General features: G+C 37.0%; 1 protein-coding gene and 1 long non-coding RNA gene across 2 annotated transcripts; one reads left to right on the top strand and one right to left on the bottom strand.

The window, feature by feature from the left end:
- Window positions 1–6404: 6404 nt before the first annotated feature.
- LOC139978173 (uncharacterized) lies at window positions 6405–10416 on the bottom strand. The gene is made up of 2 exons (XR_011796916.1): window positions 10200–10416; window positions 6405–8730 (listed from the first exon to the last, which is right to left on the bottom strand). It is a non-coding gene; the product is annotated as an uncharacterized lncRNA (long non-coding RNA).
- A 25-nt stretch (window positions 10417–10441) lies between these two features.
- Window positions 10442–17255, top strand: LOC139978172 (DNA-directed RNA polymerase III subunit RPC7-like). The gene is made up of 7 exons (XM_071988093.1): window positions 10442–10598; window positions 12455–12604; window positions 13382–13511; window positions 13728–13853; window positions 14733–14791; window positions 15339–15458; window positions 16038–17255. The coding sequence occupies exons 2-7, from the start codon at window positions 12485–12487 to the stop codon at window positions 16122–16124; spliced, it is 642 nt and encodes a 213-aa protein (XP_071844194.1). The 5' UTR covers window positions 10442–10598; window positions 12455–12484; the 3' UTR covers window positions 16125–17255.
- The last annotated feature ends 59 nt before the right edge of the window (window positions 17256–17314 follow it).

Here is a 17314-nt window from a genome sequence, read left to right as displayed (position 1 = left end):
CAAAAGAAATTTTTATTACACACATAGGCATACATTTCTCATCAGCGAAACAAATTGTTGAACTATGCAAATATTACAGCATGTTGGCATGGCTGAGCTAACATTGGATGATTTTGAGCACCTCTTGTAAAGCCAATGTGTTCATAAGCACCATTAGATGACTGGAAAAAAACCCGATATTTTCACTTGTATGTAATCCATTTGTGCTTAACTTTGCACCTAACCACCCCAGATAAAGTTATCATGAACAATGTTCATCTTGTATAGTGTTCTCCATAAATTCTCCCTTCGTATTTGCTATTCTGTGTTCCCCAGTTTTCCATTAAGGACATGCATTAGTCACTGAATCACATATATTATCTGTCTAGTTTTTGTCCATTTTAGGGCACTGTACCACCCCAGAAGTGTTTAATACTGAAACTGGTAAATGGAAAGTGGTGGACACAGCATACATAAGCCTATGGAGAATTGGGGACAGCATAATGAACACATAAATTGGTGTCACTGTTCCTGTGGCTATGTAAAGGTCTCTTGTAATTTCTTTATATTCTTGCAAGGAAAAAGTTAATGAGTAAAATGTTTTGTGCAGTATAGAGGCCCGGTAAAGAAAGTAGATATGCATTGAGAGTGTTTCAAGTAAATCACTAATTCCAGGTGGGGTTCCTCTTAAAGGTGTACTTTATTGGCTAACTATGCTAGATATTCAAATATGGTCACCTTTGGTCAATATTCTTAAACTTTTTTTTTATTACAAACTTTGAGGAAAATTCCTAACTGGGACATTTAGTCATCTTGTGTGTTCCTTAAAATTTCTGAGAACAGTTTGTATAGTAAAGACCTCCAGGAAAGTACTTTTGAAAACTTCTAGCAGTTATAGCATGCTAGAATTTGGGGCCTATACTGACTACCTTTAAAGCCAAAAGTTTGACTAATCTCTGTTCCAAAATACCCCCAAAAGTATGAACAAGTATTGTTATTCTATAGTGGCTGACACTGGGAACCACCACCTGCCAGTAAGCACTTTGTAGTACTTTAGGGTGGAGGTTGAGGGCTGGAGGTATATGACTAAAACTGAGAGGTGTTGCCAATTAGAAGCATAAACACAGTATGTCTTCAGGGAAACAATATTCTTGATAGGATTACAAGCAAATCACTTATAACAAAGAAGAAATGGAAAAATAGAGGCTTAACTTTAAACATGAAGGTAACCTATGGGTTTTCTCTCCTGACCAATGCAGTAAGTACAAGGCACCTTTCAGTATGTGAAATGATTGTGTTTATCCTATGGTTTTAATTTGTTCTATACTTCTAGAAATAATTAAAAATTCATTGAATTCAATGCATCATACTCATGGTTTCGTGGGCAATGACTTTGTTTAATACCCTGTAATAACAAGGACACCTTGAAGCAGGAGCCACGACAAAGTAAAAATATGAGAAATGATCTGCAGAAAGTTATGAACAGTTGTTAATTTTGTTTTCTTAACTCCCTGAAATCTACGAAATATATTGTATTGCTTCCTAACTATTCGTTTATTTTACTACATTTTATTCATGAAGGCACCAATTCAATGCAAAGTGTGTTACTTGAGATGCCTCGACGATGGAAACAGTTGCTGACAACATCTGAAGTACGGTGGTTTGGAGCACTCAATGTTTCTGTGGTCCAAGCATGTTGCAGCATTTGTTGAGTGAAATAGTGAACCATGATAACTTACACCCATCCATTAAGAAAAGCGGAGGGGTGAGGTGGGGGAGGGTGGGCGGGTCGAGAGTTTCAGGTACACCAATCCATGGGCAACTTAATGTATAAATGCCTTTTATTATTATTATTCATCGTCATTCTTATTGTTGTTATTATTATTATTGTTGTTGTTTTTACTATTATTACTTTTATTATGATTATCGTCATTGTCATCCTCATCATTCTTATTGCTATTATTATTTTTGTTGTTGTTGTTACTATGATTACTATTGTTATCTTTATCATCCTCATTCTTATTATTATTTTGTTGTTACTATTATTATCGTCATTATCATCATTATCATCATTATTTCTATTATAAGTCTTCGGAGGGGGTGGAGTGGTATAGGTAACTGGGATTGTAATGACTTTTACAGTACATTTCAATCAAGTTTATTTCAAGCTCCTTATCACATCTTTTCTCTTACCCTATATATTCATATTTTGTGTACCTCGTGTATTTTTACATTTATACTATATTTTTGGTTTGAAATAAAAAGAATAAAATAGAAAAGTCTGAGTCATTGTATTTCAGTTGCTGTAGTTCTCTGGGCATTATATCCAGAAAGAGGCCTCTTTTGATTCCTTGCCAAAGACTGAAGAAATCAATGCGATGGTGATTGTGTGGGTTAGTGCGTGTGCGCGCGTGCGTGCGTGTGTGTGTGTGTGTGTATGAGACACTTTCTTGTAAACACGATATCTCAATAATTGAAGCTTGTATGTAACTCATACTCTTCATATGGGTAACCCATATTAGGAAAAAGACTACTATTGTTTTTGGTGGAGGTCAAAGGTCATTTGAGGTCACCAGAGGTCAAACTAAAAAACCTCTTAAACTGCTTTTTAACACAATATCTTGTAGGAAGGGGTAACTTGGAAGGATTGCATACTTAGTATGTAGATGGCCCATATTGTGTAGGAGATCCCTATTATATTGGACGCGGGTCAACAGTCATGTGAGGTCAGCAGATCTGAGGTGAAAGTCTGAAAATCTTGTGAGAAATTACTCTAAAGGGGAAATTGCGTTAATGTACAAACAAAGCACGTAGATTGCCTTTGGTGAGAACAAAATCGCTGTGGAATTTCATGCGTGTCAAATTTCCTTTGAGGTCAAGAGAAGCAGTTTTCAGAAAACCCAATCTACGGTACCCAACATCGACCATACTGTCATCACATACATGTTTCTGCATTACGATCATGATGCACAAGCTTATATCATTTCGTCGTCCGGATCAGGCACCCGTACAAAACTGTCGCAACGAAACCGGTGTACGAGCTGCATTTCGCGTAAGTTGCTGAGTTCCTGTAGGTTCTCTCTGGCCAGTATCTTTGTAGTAAGCAATAAGATTTTGATATGTACTTGGTATGTCGATGATCCATATCAATTAAATAACCCTATTGTTTTGGTGAAGGTCAATACAGCCCAAACTGTGAATAACCTACAAACATGGTATATCCAAATCTCTAGTTGAAATCAAAGCCCTAACAAAATTTCTCCTATGGGCCCGGCAAGGAATCACTAAATCTTTGACTTTCTGGTTTCTTATTTGTTCATTACTAGGCTGCTCATTGCCCTTTTGTAAATGATGTTCTTATCCTTTAAGAAAAGTGAATAATAAAGAAAAATACCACAGCAGCACGGCTAATAAATGAGCAGTGATGTAAGATGTTTGAATAGCTAACCACCGGACCAAAGTTCAGCAGGCTGATTCGAAATATACCAATAACAGATGAGAACAATTTGCGGAAGGAAGGAGTGCTTCTAAATAAACCTTCACATGATCAGCTATACGTACACAATAATGCACATGTTTTGTAGCATATATAGTCCAATACACCTGTTTTCTCAAAGGTATTCCGTAAGAGTGGGGGGGGGGGGGGTCTTTAAAGGGGGTGAGGGTCCGATCGATCTTCTAATTGTATGGCTTAGTGGGTCACTAGTTCCCAAACATATTCGAGACGGATGCTCATACCATTTCTGGTTTAGAAGGTTAAAGGTTAAAGTGCTAAACTGGCCATATTTTCAAACTGAGGCTAAAAATCGAAAGAAACTTGCAGAACTAATAGTTTCTATGGAAAACTTCCCCACCTTCCAAACGAGTGTGATAACGTCACAGAATCACAGGAGAATGGCATGTCCAAAATATTAAAGTCTTAAGAAAGTCAAAATCTTGGTTGGAACTAAAATTTACATGTGCGGCATTCAGTGGAAAGGATTTCGACTTCGAAAAGAATTTTCGAAACAATTATGGCGTTAACCCACACCCTATAGGTTTACCATTAGGATGAGCCTGATTAATTATGGTGTCTAAATGAATTAGGTCTATAGGAAGCTGAACCTCCGAATGCATATTATGGCAGACCGATGCTTTCACGTGATATCCATGTATAAGCTCATTGGAAGTTGCTCTCCATGTGAGGGCGCTTCATAAGAATACTTTCTAAGGCAAACCCCACAGCACTGGAAAGATCTGTGAACTTGAAACTTATAATTACCTTGAAAGCTAATTGGAAAGGTACGTTTTGTCAATTAAATCCCGATTTTCCCGTCTTTTAACTCCAAGCGGATGTGACGTAGTCGTGTACGTCAATAAGTCGGAAATGCAACATTCAATGGCATGATAATTTGTGGCGTATATACAGCATGACATTTTCTCTTACTTCTTAAGTTTCACATCTTTTCTTATACTTGAATAAAAGGCGGCATGTTAAAAAAGACATACAAAAATTTAAAAAATATAATAAAAAAATTACCAGAGGTCGGAGGCAATCGATATGACATTGCAAAACTGAGCTTTGTCTTTATTATTTAAATATAAAATTTCAAGCCAGTCGGGCAAAGTTTACATTGGCGCAAAATACCGCTCCACAATATAACGTCATAAAAATCGATAAAAATACTGTTTGTGATAGAATTGGACTCGCTGGGTCCACTGATGCAATGATCAGGACGATCAAATGCATTATTGTAGGGATTGAGAGGAGAATGAAAGGGTATATAATTATGATATCATTCCGAGTCTATACAGCTAGGGGAGGCCAGTGGCGTAGCCAGAGGGAGCCAGGTTTTTTTTCTTCTTCAAATTTGCTTTGTGCTACAGTCTTGCCCCCCCCCCCCCCAATGAGATCCAGTGATGTATTCAAAATTATACTTTTTTTAACATTTCTTCGAGTTCTGATCACAAGTATTCATACCTCAGGGCTCATGTTCATACTTCATGTAAGGTCAGAACTTGGTAATCAAACCGAAATATTATACATTTTGGGCCTTCATCATACCCACATACGGAGACCGTTGATCAATATCGTCCTACAGAATAAGCGCCAATAATTTGGCCAGTTGTATAACCGTTACAAACTAACGCTAGCAACCCATGTTTATTTTCAGCGACCAATGATGCCACTTGTGGAGAATATGCCTAGTGAAACTTGTTTCTGTGGGAATCTGGGCATGTTGTGAATTAGAGTAGCAAATTTATTCACTGTATCCTTTTCATATTGTGCGGAATTATGCAGAAACCAAGACGACTGTCTCCGCTATAGAGGTAAATTAAGTGAAAGTGTGTCATGTTCCACTGAACCATTAGATGTGTATTTGTGCAGACGAGGTGCCCGTTAATACATATATTTCTTGGTAATTCCTACCATCAACCCCTCTTAAGAAAAATCTTGCCCCCTAACAATTGAATGTTGGCTACGCCACAGTGGGAGGCCACGTTGACTTAGAACTTATGTTGTTGGTACAAGACCACAGATGGGACTCACTATTGTTTATAGTCTTGCCCGATTTAAAATGTCCCGTGATTAAAATGCATATGGCATACAAATGTGGCCAAGGAACAAATAAATATTAGTAGAGGGCGCTCTTGTTAGCTTAAATTTAGAGCTAATTTATGTTCTACTTACATTCAGAGCCATGTATACCCTTTTGTTTACATTAATGTAAGATACATAACCTGTCATATTTCAAAGCTATAAGCCTTAAAGTGTTGAGATTCTTCATCCTATCAGACCAACCTATGAGAGGTTATTGATCCCCCGCCCCACTCCCCTTGGCAGTAGTATACTGCATGATGTTGGTGCGAAGAAGAGTTTTGCCTGACCATTGCCTTTTCCAAACTTAAATGATCGGGCTGTTGTTAGCATTATAGGAGTGCTGTTGTAGGTGCAACTTTCCGAGTTTTCCCTACGAAAACACTTGGGTATGGGGGAGGGGGCAAAGTGGAAATGTTATAAATAAATCAGCCTCCCTAGAGAGTCATGTTTTTTGTGGTAACATTAAACATGGACCCTCACACTTGCAGTCATTCACATCCAGTGTGAGGGTATGACAGATAGGTGGGGGGGGGGCAGGTGAGCCACACCCAAAATGTTCTGCTCAGTATCCCCAGGGGAGACACACCCAAAATGTTCTGCTCAGTATGTGCTGTAGACATGCTGACGGAGTTAGTGTGAAGGCTGGTTGCATGTGAGATAGTTGTCACAACATCAAATGATGTAGCATCACAGGCAATTGGGTTCATCTAATAATTTTAAATTATGTTATGCTAGAGAGCACCTTGACAAGATTTCAGTCCCTTCCGTAATAATAAAAATGTCAAGAATGTGGATTTTTATCCATCTGTCAATAATAGTTAATGAAATAAACAACCAAATACCATTATCAATTGAGACTTGAGTTTATTGAAATCACCAAGTACAGTCCTCTTGTTGCAATGTCACCAGATTAAAGTATTGCCTTTATTCACCACAAATATGCTTTGATATCACTTGAATAACAAAACAAATCACTGCTTTTTTCCAGCAACTAGATCGTAAGTAGAAATAAGCAAGCACAAAGCACACATACTAATTTACATATGAAACACAACCAGCTATGGTATTTCCAAGATACATTTGGCATAGCAAGGTACTGTCAACCAGAATGAAAACATTTCATGGTTCCTGCTGCTGCTCATTGATTAACAGGGAACACTCCAATTATGTAATTATGAAGAAAGATCAATAATTGCCTTACAAAGCCACACCTCCTCATAAATACACACGTTATCAATTGTAACACACATCACCATGTGTAAGCTACCTATCAATAACACACTCACTTTTGATGGGACTGTGACTTATGGTTGTCTACTGTAGGTTTAACCCTGTGACCTCATTAATATTCATGATATGAGCACCAAAATCAATATTTTTATCAACAAATTATGGACCACCCACCCACCCACCAAATATAGCATTGATCAATCATAGCCCTTGTTGAGTTATCGTGCATAAAAACTTAAGTGTCACACACATACACATATACACACACACACACCGACCTGATTACAAAGGTTCCTTTGCTTTCAGCAAGGAACCAAAACTACAAAATGCCGTACACAAAATGCACATAAATTTAAGTTAACTGTTGTTTTTGATCCAGGCACAATGCAACATGATATGTCTTGTTAATTAAACAAAGAGGTAATTGCATACTACCTTGACAGCAAGGAAATTTTAATTGACTAAAAAGACTGACTGAAACCACAGAATGCTTAACATACAATGGGTGGGTTCATTTACTGCAATGTTCAGAAAATAACATAATATGAACCCTGCTGAAGGATAACTATTTCATGCCACAAAAAATACTTTTTCACAGTGAAAAGAACCTTTTTAGACTAAATAGATCTGTCAATAAAGGAACAGAACATATATCACCTGTGATTTGCAAAGGGCATATTTCTATAGCGTTTTAATGTTGAGAATTGTTATTTATTTTAACATTGCTTACTAATTATTAGTCACTAGTATAAAATTCTTCTTGATTAACTGTATGATTAGGTGGCAGAAATATGATAATTATGATAGTAACTTGAGAAAAAATTCCTACAAACCTTTTCTGCCACACCCCCTTTTTTTATCATCACTGAACAACCATTCTAATTGTTATTCTGCTTGCATACAGTGCTTTCTCAATTGACTTGAATTGTGATCAATCATAGTTATTTGGATCATTTGCTTGATCCTATGAAGTTTTACAGTACCTAAATGAGTAAACATCTAAGAATGTCTGCAAAGGTAAAATACTAACTGTATCCAGGGACAGTATTTAACTTATCACAATATGAGGTTCAACTGCATTATACCATACTGCAGCTTTAAACAACTACATACACATAAACCTGCAAAACCAAGAAATATGCCTCCTCCCAACCCATTGCCTTTTCAGGTATGCACAGTATGCCTTCATTATTAGCAATCATGGCTGGTGAAAGACATAAAAATTGATAAAACTAGTAGAACATATAATTTTCAGTTATGTCCAGCCAAATCAGTCTCTATGTGATTACTGTCATTTCTTTTTGCTACTACTGCACTCATGAACCTTTCTCTATGAGGCTTCTTATGCCCTTCAGCATGTCTCTTGACATAAATAGAATGAAAAGATAAAAAGTTTCAACACAATATGCATGAAAATATGAGTGTGATGTCTTGTATTTTGTGTAGAGTATTTGCCAGTTTTGCCCACTTTTGGCAAAAGTTTTGCAAACTGCCATAGGTGAAATTATTGAATTTCTTCTCATTCAATGTCTGAAAATTTTGCCAACAGATGATTGAACGAACACCGGCTCAGTGACTAAACTGAGAGGATGAACATTTCTAGTTGCCAGAGGAATGCTTGTGGTTGCAATTGTGACATTGCAGAGGAAATTGCATCCAACTTTCACAAAAATCCATCACAAAAAGAGTTTCCAGAGCACTTAAACAACCATAGATAAATGTAATACCACACTCAAGTTGTGAAATTTTAACCCTAAATTTATATAGCTTTTTTAATACTACTGATAAGTTACCAAGTGCTGTAAACTGGTCATATAAACCAAAAGATTGATTGATTTGCAAACCCTGAAACTGGCATGTTGTATGATATGCTGCAGATTTCCTGTAAACAAGGCTCTACTTGATTCATAAATAAGTACTCGACCACATCGTGTGTCAACCTGAAAGAATTAGACATAATTTTTATAGAATTCCTAAATACAAACTGTAAATGATGACTCCTAGGCTGCTAGCACAGATACATGTATGGTGAACAAAATTACCACCTTGATGGTTATCTATTACATGTTAACACAACTAGGAAGCTAATTGTATTTTGCCAATTTTGAGCTGTCTACATAAACTTAATAGTTCAATCTTTTGTCAAGCAATCCCACTTGCTCAAACACAAGACTGCACGGTTTAAAGTTGGTAAAGGATGGCTAAGCCAAAGGCTGTCATACAGTCCCAGTGCTATGAGGGGCTTTCACACCACCCATTCAGTAGTTACTTCAAAAAGGTACTATAGAAAGATGAATAACAGATGGATAACAGCTAGATAGATTGACAGAGTGAAGATTCTGAGTCACAATAGTTCAAGTGGCATAGCTTGTTCGAGCTAAAAGTAACATTCCAATATGGGGGAGTCTTTCGAATATCCAGTTGCTCAGACTTACACCAGTATTTTACATACACTGTGCAAGATCTCCATTAACCAGGTGCCACTCCATTAAATATGGAATAACAACATTTTGCTCCAGAGTCTCCGTTCATACAATACCATGATGGCAACTTCCATAGACCAGTCATGGAACCATGCAAAATATTTTGTGTGTCTTTGAGTGCAGCTTAACTTTCCTTTCCAATGTTTTTTGGTTGTGCTTCTATACTGCTAGTACTATCTTTTTTATCAGCATGTTAACGATCATTGACATCTTCTGCCAGGGTGTGTTGTCAGTAAACCATCTTTTGAAATTAAGGCCAGACTGTATAGTCATGCTTTTGAATGACATATCAAGTTCTCTTGGATCTCATGCTGATCACCTGTCACAATTTTATTAAAATAGCTCAACACCTTGTCCAAACAAGGATCTCAATCACTGCAGTTTACAAAGTCATTACAAACTGAGGGCTTCCAATTTCATCCACAAAAGTCCACGAAATACGTACAGTATAGCCTAGTGCTGAAGAACATGTGGAGTGAGTACTAGGTAATAATATTATATTTTTCAAAATTGCAGACAATACGCTGCACATTGTTATACAGTGTACAAAGGACAAACAATGGGGCATTAGACATATTGTGAATCGCCTTTGGGAAAGCACGACACCCCTCCCCTTGGATCCACCAGTACAAAGCTAAGTATTGATCCTAGGCCCTAGGGTACTAATAATTATTAAAATACCTGAGTGAATTGCCGTGCATGACACTGGCAGTACAGTTTGCAGGCCTAAGTAAGGCTAACACAGTTACATTCCTAAAATACAGTTACGCCTAGTAGTAGTAGGCTAGTACTAGTAGTAACTACAGTAGTTAATACTATGCCTACTACTAGTTATAGGTAGGCTATATCGAAATTCGGACTTCTCCATCACTTCCAAAGCGCCCGAATCGACCGCTCGCCATTTCTCTATTTCTATGCTCCTTCACCTTGACTATACACGCTTGAAGCACTGATCTGTACAGATCAGTGGCTTGAAGTCGGGCTGGAAGTCGCCATTCTTCTCGTATACGCTTTGCACTTTGTTTACATCTATGGGCGCAGACATCTTGATTTGGGGTGCTTGGCAGCGATTGGCTGAAACCCCAAACCTTCTTTAAGATCTATTTTGATTGGTGCTAACATACTGTGACACCGTCACCCTCCGATCTTTCAGTTAGTGTGCCCACTTATTTCGAAATTAGCAAGTACAGTCATCCTATTCTGGTCACCCCACAATTTGAAGAAAAAAATTCAGATAAATTTCGTGAAACCCATTCTTGCTGTATTTTACATGGAGCAATAAGTACTTTCCAGTGAGTCCTATTGCAAAAGTCAAGAGAATTTAGGTAAGATTTCGGGATCATTCCTCGCTTCTTCAATAATGCATAAAGTATTTTATTTGGCATGAGGTAAAGTGTAGCAGCTATTAATGACATAGAAAGTGGCTATCCTACTGCGAACAGGACAGTCTAGCTTAATTAGTTGTAGCCTATGGGCTGTCGTTGACAACGTGAACTTGTCATAACATTAGGAGTTAGGATACTGATGTAGGCCGCCTAGCCTAGGCCCTATGCTAAGTTGAAGATCAGGCTAGGTGTAGACCTAAGTTATCTGAAGTAATTGTAGGGTGGAGAAAAGAAGCATTTATGCGAGTTCTATGTCTTGTTATTGCTTCTTTAAGTTAGGTTGGACCTAGCCAAGCTTCCTTTTTAGATTTGAGTCCACCACCCCCATGCTCCAAAGCGGTCACACTAATTAGCGTCAACAGGCCGATTTCACGACAACTCAAGACAACAAGTTTAAACTACCATCAAATACAATTAATGTTATCAGAGTATATCTGGAAACACCGTTAAAACTGACTGGAACCAGCGTGCATACATATTTTTCACGGGAAAAAATGTTTTTGTCGTAAAAATCGCTAACTTTTTCCTAACGTTGAATTGGACGACGTGATGCTATTGCGCTTGCGCAATGCCATCGGACCGAACCATTATAATATGGGTGGGTTTGTGCTAGGTTTGGGAACTGCTGTGTACAGTGTCGGTAAGGTGGGTTGACGTAGTAATAAAGCACCAAAGTATGGTGAATGAACTCCAAATCAAATTATTTAATGTTTTAAAAATAATGAATATTTCTTATTGTTTTTCCATTGTAATTTACATATGTGATTATCAACTTTACAGAGTCTTGCTTACCATCATTTTGCCTGATTTTATTTTGTGGGTACCATTCTCGATTGAAAAATTGCACTTACCTGTAGTGTAATGGTTCGGTCCAATGCCATTGCGCAAGCGCAATGGCATCACGTCGTCCAATTCAACGTTAGGAAAAAGTTGGCGATTTTTACGAAGAAAAACATTTTTTCCCGTGAAAAATATGTATGCACGCTGGTTCCAGTCAGTTTTAAACGTGTTTCCAGATATACTCTGATAACATCAATTGTATTTGATGGTATTTTAAACTTGTTGTCTTGAGTTGTCGTGAGTTGTCGTGAAATCGGCCTGTTGACGCTAATTAGTGTGACCCCTCCAAAGGCTCCCCCCACCCCATATATTTTCAATAATTTTGAAAAGGCTCTCCACAGAGAAGCAAGCTCCAAATCATCAAACAGCAGTGAAAGTGTACATATTACTCATTGATCGCATAGACCGAGTACCATGTATGCAGAAGTCGCCAAAACTGGACCACTGACAATTGCAGAAAGTATGTTAGGGCCTATCCTATAGCTAGTACTGGTATATAGGCTTATTATAATGAAATCCCAGAAGGAACTAAGACTGCAATTAACATAATACAGCAGGAAAATGATTACTAAAGAGATGTGGACCAAGTTCAATTTGACATAATCATCGGGCCTAACTTTAGAATCCGTACCATATGAATGGGAAAGCTTACTAGGGGCTAGGAATTAGGGTTAGGAAGTAGGGTTAGGGGTTAGGAAGTAGGGTTAGGAAGTAGGGAATAGGGTTAGGGGTTAGTAATTAGGGTTAGGTAGTAGGGTTAGGGGTTAGGAATGGTACGGAATCTAAATTAGTACCTAATCATAGTAGCAAACAATCCTCTGTATGTCTTGCATGTAATCTAAAAGTAAATGAAACAATATAATATTATAGTGTAAGAGAAACATCAAATATTTAATTCATTGCCAAAGTGCATCACTGTTATTACAGTATTTCTTCCCTTTTGAATCTTACTGTAGGTATGGTCTAATACTATAATTTGTGCAGCAATGGCTGGTCGAGGCAGAGGAAGAGGAAGTGCTTTCTCTTACACGGCAGAAGTGCTTGGTCTAGGTAGAGGCGCAGATGCCATACCAGCTTCCGTCTTGCAACCACCTCCACCTTTTCCGGTATTTTATTAACATTTGTATTATTATGTCCTTTATATGCTAAGATGTACATGTCATCCTTCTACCTTAGTTTTAGGTTTTTCGTATGCCAAGCACAATGCCTGAAAAAGAAAACTTGAATTGCAATATAAACTAAATTTCAGGTATGGACATTGATGACATCGCATTCTTTGATTCAGTGTTCAAATTTAATATTCTTGCATTCCAGTATGTTTTGGTTCCTGTTTCAAAATTGCTAATTGCATATCATTTGATATATATACTAATGACAATATTATTAAGTTTATGCTCATTCTTGAGTGAGTAACACATTCGAGTGTAATTACTTCTGGAATGGTATCAAGTTGTTTTCAACAATAAATCAATTTTCATTGTATTAGACAGTTAGTAGTAGTATTCAGTAGTTTCATGAACCTTCTTCTATTAACATGACAGTTAAAAAATTTCAAACAACTAAATGCAAAAACTATAGCAAGTGTAAGGCAGTCTGATAGGAAATGTCATTCAATGTCCTTCAATATCAGAAATTCTCAATTAGGATACGTTTGGGGAATTATGAAAATTATTGAATTGAATTGAATTAGCAATCAAATCATTGTGTAAAATATGCAGCATGTGGCAAATAACTTATGAAAATATGATTGTTTTATAATAAGTAAGATGTGTTCAACTGTTGCATAACTCTCTAATGACTTGATGGAATTGACAGTTAACTTTAAATAAAACAGTTAAATTAATTGAGGTCTGATTAGTTAACTTTATTTAATTTTCCAACAGCCCCTTCAGTTTAAACCAGTTCCTTTGGCGTCGGGAGAGTCTTATGAATACATGTTGCTTCTGAAGCAAGAATTCCGTGGCAGTATGAGAGATTCACCATTTTACATCAAGCCATTGGACAAGAAAAAAGGTACATATTTAAAGTCTCCAGTTTTTTAGCATAAGCATTCAGAATTCTCATTTTTTCAAAAGTAACTTCTGGAAGTCACTGACTGTCTTTATTATTCCCACGCATGGAAAAGCCTTTAACTTAAAGTGGTCTAACTTTCCTGCAGTCTGACTCTTTTACTTGTACAAATTTGATGTCATATACAGTAAGCTGTGAATATTGATGTTCTAATATCAGACATACAGCGCTACTCTGACAAGTACCAGTCCCAAACAAACGATGACCAATGGATACCAAACTGGAAGAACTTACCCAAGGAACTAAACTACTTGCAGAAAACCAGGAGACTCTCAAAGAGACGAGGTTGGTAATTAATACCCCTAATACAGCAGAGCAAAATTTGCTCTGGTTTTGGGAACATTTTCAAATGTTTACAGAACACAAATTCTTGGAATAGGAGATGAATAAAATAGATTTTAAAAAATCAGGAGATTATGGGAAATTTGGGGAGTATTGGGCAAAATCCAACCAAACAAAATAGCAATTGAAAAGTCACATAGAAAAACAGTTTTATGTTTTACAAAGTCACCTCTGAGTTAAGATTGTGTCATGGGCATTACAGTGAAGATCTCTGTCATACTGCCAAAATGCTGTTTCCCTCCCATCACCACTGACCAAAGAAAACTTCCCACATGTGGCTATTTTGTTTTTTTCAAATTATGTGTTAGTGTTACCATACGTCCGGATGTCCTCAGACATGTCCTTGTTTTATCAGAGTGCAGTCTTGGATTAATAAACTTAAAAAAAAAATGTTTAGATTGTTAGATATTTCCAACAAACTTCCAACAAATTCAGTGGAAAAGAAGTTTCTTGATGGTAATTTGGCTTGGTCACTTGGATGGTAACGTTGGATGACAACTTGTAGGTAATCCAGCTCCTGTGCTCAGAGCACAGAGAAGCAAATTGCCAATAGTAACAGCCCTTCACCTGTTTGATCATATATATAGATTGAACTTCAAATCTGGTACCATCTTCATGTGTTAACCCTTCAAAAAAAAAAAAAAAAATTTCACAAAGGAGAGCAAAATCCTCCCAACTATCTCTTTGACTCTTTTTCAATCTGTGACAACTTGCCTCCTTTTCTTTGGATAAAATATGTTAACTCTATGTCTCTGTCACTGCAAATGTAATAAACCCTAAATATACTTCATCTAGTAAACCTCTTTGCATATTTCTTTTCAGATGTCAAACCAAACGTCACTGCAAAGTCTGACGGGAAGGAAATTGTGAAAACATTGGAGGTAAGATGAATATAAGTTATTTATCCATTTATTTAATGTTTAGAAATATTATGATCAATGCAGAAGAGCATGTTTTAATGGGAAGTTCATCACTCTGATGTTGGAGTCAATCGATCTTTGACAGTTCAACAATTATGGTTAGTAAAAACGACTGTAAAAGCAATCAAATTCTTGTTTCAGACAGCCTTTGTAAAAGCTTGAACTGAGGGATATGTATAAAGTACATTGCAAATATTTTAGAGTGGATATTGTTGGAAACATTATAATGCCCCTGAAGTGAAGATTAAGATAAATTTTAGGTTTAATATGCTCTTTATACTCACCCTTGGCTCAACTACCCTTAGATTTCTACACTTCCAAAGTTAAAGTTTGGTAATACCTATTGCCCCATTCTCACTATCACCTCCCCCCCCCCCCCCCGGCCCTCTCTCTCTCGCACCTACCCCTGCCTCATATTTCTGCTCCCATATATTCTCATCTGTGAATACAAAATTAAAAAACAAAAAATTGTACACGTTTTATTTTTAATTATCATTGGAATATTCAGAATTTAGAAAAGAAGGAAGAGGAAAGCCAAGGGGATCAGAAGAAAGCAGCGGAGGGTAAAGGTGAGGACTCGGGGACAGATGAAGAGGATATAGTATACTCAGAAGAAGAAGAGGTAGAGGTAAGAAATATGAGATGGGAAGTGTTTTAATCATTCCGTTTCACTTTATAACTGCACCCTTTTCCAATTTGAAGAAATTGAATATCTAACGTTATTCAAAAAAGGTTACAATTTCCAAATGATCAAATTAACGCACCCTTTAGAATTATTGTATCCGATTGGGTGTTAATGAGGAATCAATTTATGTTTTTTTTGGGGGGGTCTTCTGTATCATATAAAATGAAAGTTGACTAGTCAAGCTATGAACTGCATTATTTGTTAGAGTGAACTAAGGTTTGAATCTGTCTGATATACAACTCCCTCCCCGTCTTCCCTCCCCCCCCCCCATTTCCTTCCATCACACCCTACTTCACTCACGGTGAGATTAAAACAAGAGGGGAGGACTTTAAAGGAGATGTCACCATGATGACATTTATTCAAGTAAAAGATTATGATTATTTTTTGTTAAATATGAGAAGATATTGTGATAATACAACAGTTGATGTGTGATGTTGCATGTATGACATTTTAACATTGTTTGGTATCACAATGTAAAGTGAAGTCAAAGGAAAACAACTCAATGTTTTCCACCTTTTAAAGGGTGATGACTACCAAGTGAGCTATTTTGATCCTGGTGAGGATTACTTGGATGAAGATAATGGAGCTGATGAAGGGCCCACTTATTGAAGAGGCCAGAAGGTGTGAGCTGAAGAAATATTAGATGTCATGAGAAGGTTGTAGCCCTGCTGCCCAAGAAAATGGTGCTCTGTATAGACCATCATCGGCAAACGTCAAGGATCTGTTCGTCCGATATGATGAGGAGCAGTATTTAAGTAGAGGATACTTTAAGAGAGTACAAGTAACAGTATGTTGGGTACAACTAGAAGTACAACAGAGTACAAGGTAGAGAGATACTGCAGGTGATCAGAAGATGTGCTGCAACTTCTACATTAGAAGGAAGAATGCCTGAAATGTACAACTAAATATTTTATCACCAGGAAATATCGGGAAAATATAGGTTTGTAAAGATCACTGACAAAGAGGTCTCGTTTTTTTCTACCAACAACAGAGATGAAACTGATTTTCAATAAAAAAGAGAGGATGTAAGCAGAGAAAAGAGCTTGTGATATATTTGTCTGGATTATATCAACTTGTGTTGACAGTGTCCTGGTCTCATTCAGGTGATGGGAAAGAACTTAATAGTGGCATGGGGACCATGACCATTAATGAGAGAGGCAACAGATGACAACAACTCTGTCTCTGTTCTGTCGTGACAGTTTTGCTCCCGAGTTTTGGTTTTCCAGACACTTGTCCATCTTGCTAGTAAGCACATGCAAATAGAAGTTATTGCTAAAATGTTCGCTTTACCTTTATCATTTGATTTGAAATGACCATTCAAGCTAATGATATGCTTTTAATAAAGGCATTTCAAGATTGTGTCAAAAGGTATCAAACCAAAATCAGCTCCAAAAAATAAGGGGTTTTCTACTTTCTTGGTATCAGCATAGCCTCCCGTAGTCACGGTTAACATATGCAAACTATTCTTTGCCTGATTAAAATCATTTCACTCTTGGTATTTATTGTTAAAGAAAGTGGAAAGTTCAGGTGATTAATAGATGTAGTCAGGAATGTGGAGAGAAGAACTTACAGATTCTAATGATGAAATTATGTATTGTAACGGTGCCAGGTGGTGATTTCAGTCATTTGAAAACCAGAAATTGGAAATGTTCATTATAACCACAGGACTTAATAAAGACAAGAACATAATGGACTTTTCTATTTATTTTTATCTTAATATATTTTATTATTCATGTCTATAAAGCATAGTTTAAAGACTACTAATCAACCCAACATTTTATCTTGATTGTTCCAGTTTA

Source organism: Apostichopus japonicus, chromosome 13 (assembly GCF_037975245.1).
Source record: "Apostichopus japonicus isolate 1M-3 chromosome 13, ASM3797524v1, whole genome shotgun sequence".
Classification (NCBI taxonomy): domain Eukaryota; kingdom Metazoa; phylum Echinodermata; class Holothuroidea; order Aspidochirotida; family Stichopodidae; genus Apostichopus; species Apostichopus japonicus.
This window is presented reverse-complemented; position numbering and strand designations above follow the sequence as displayed.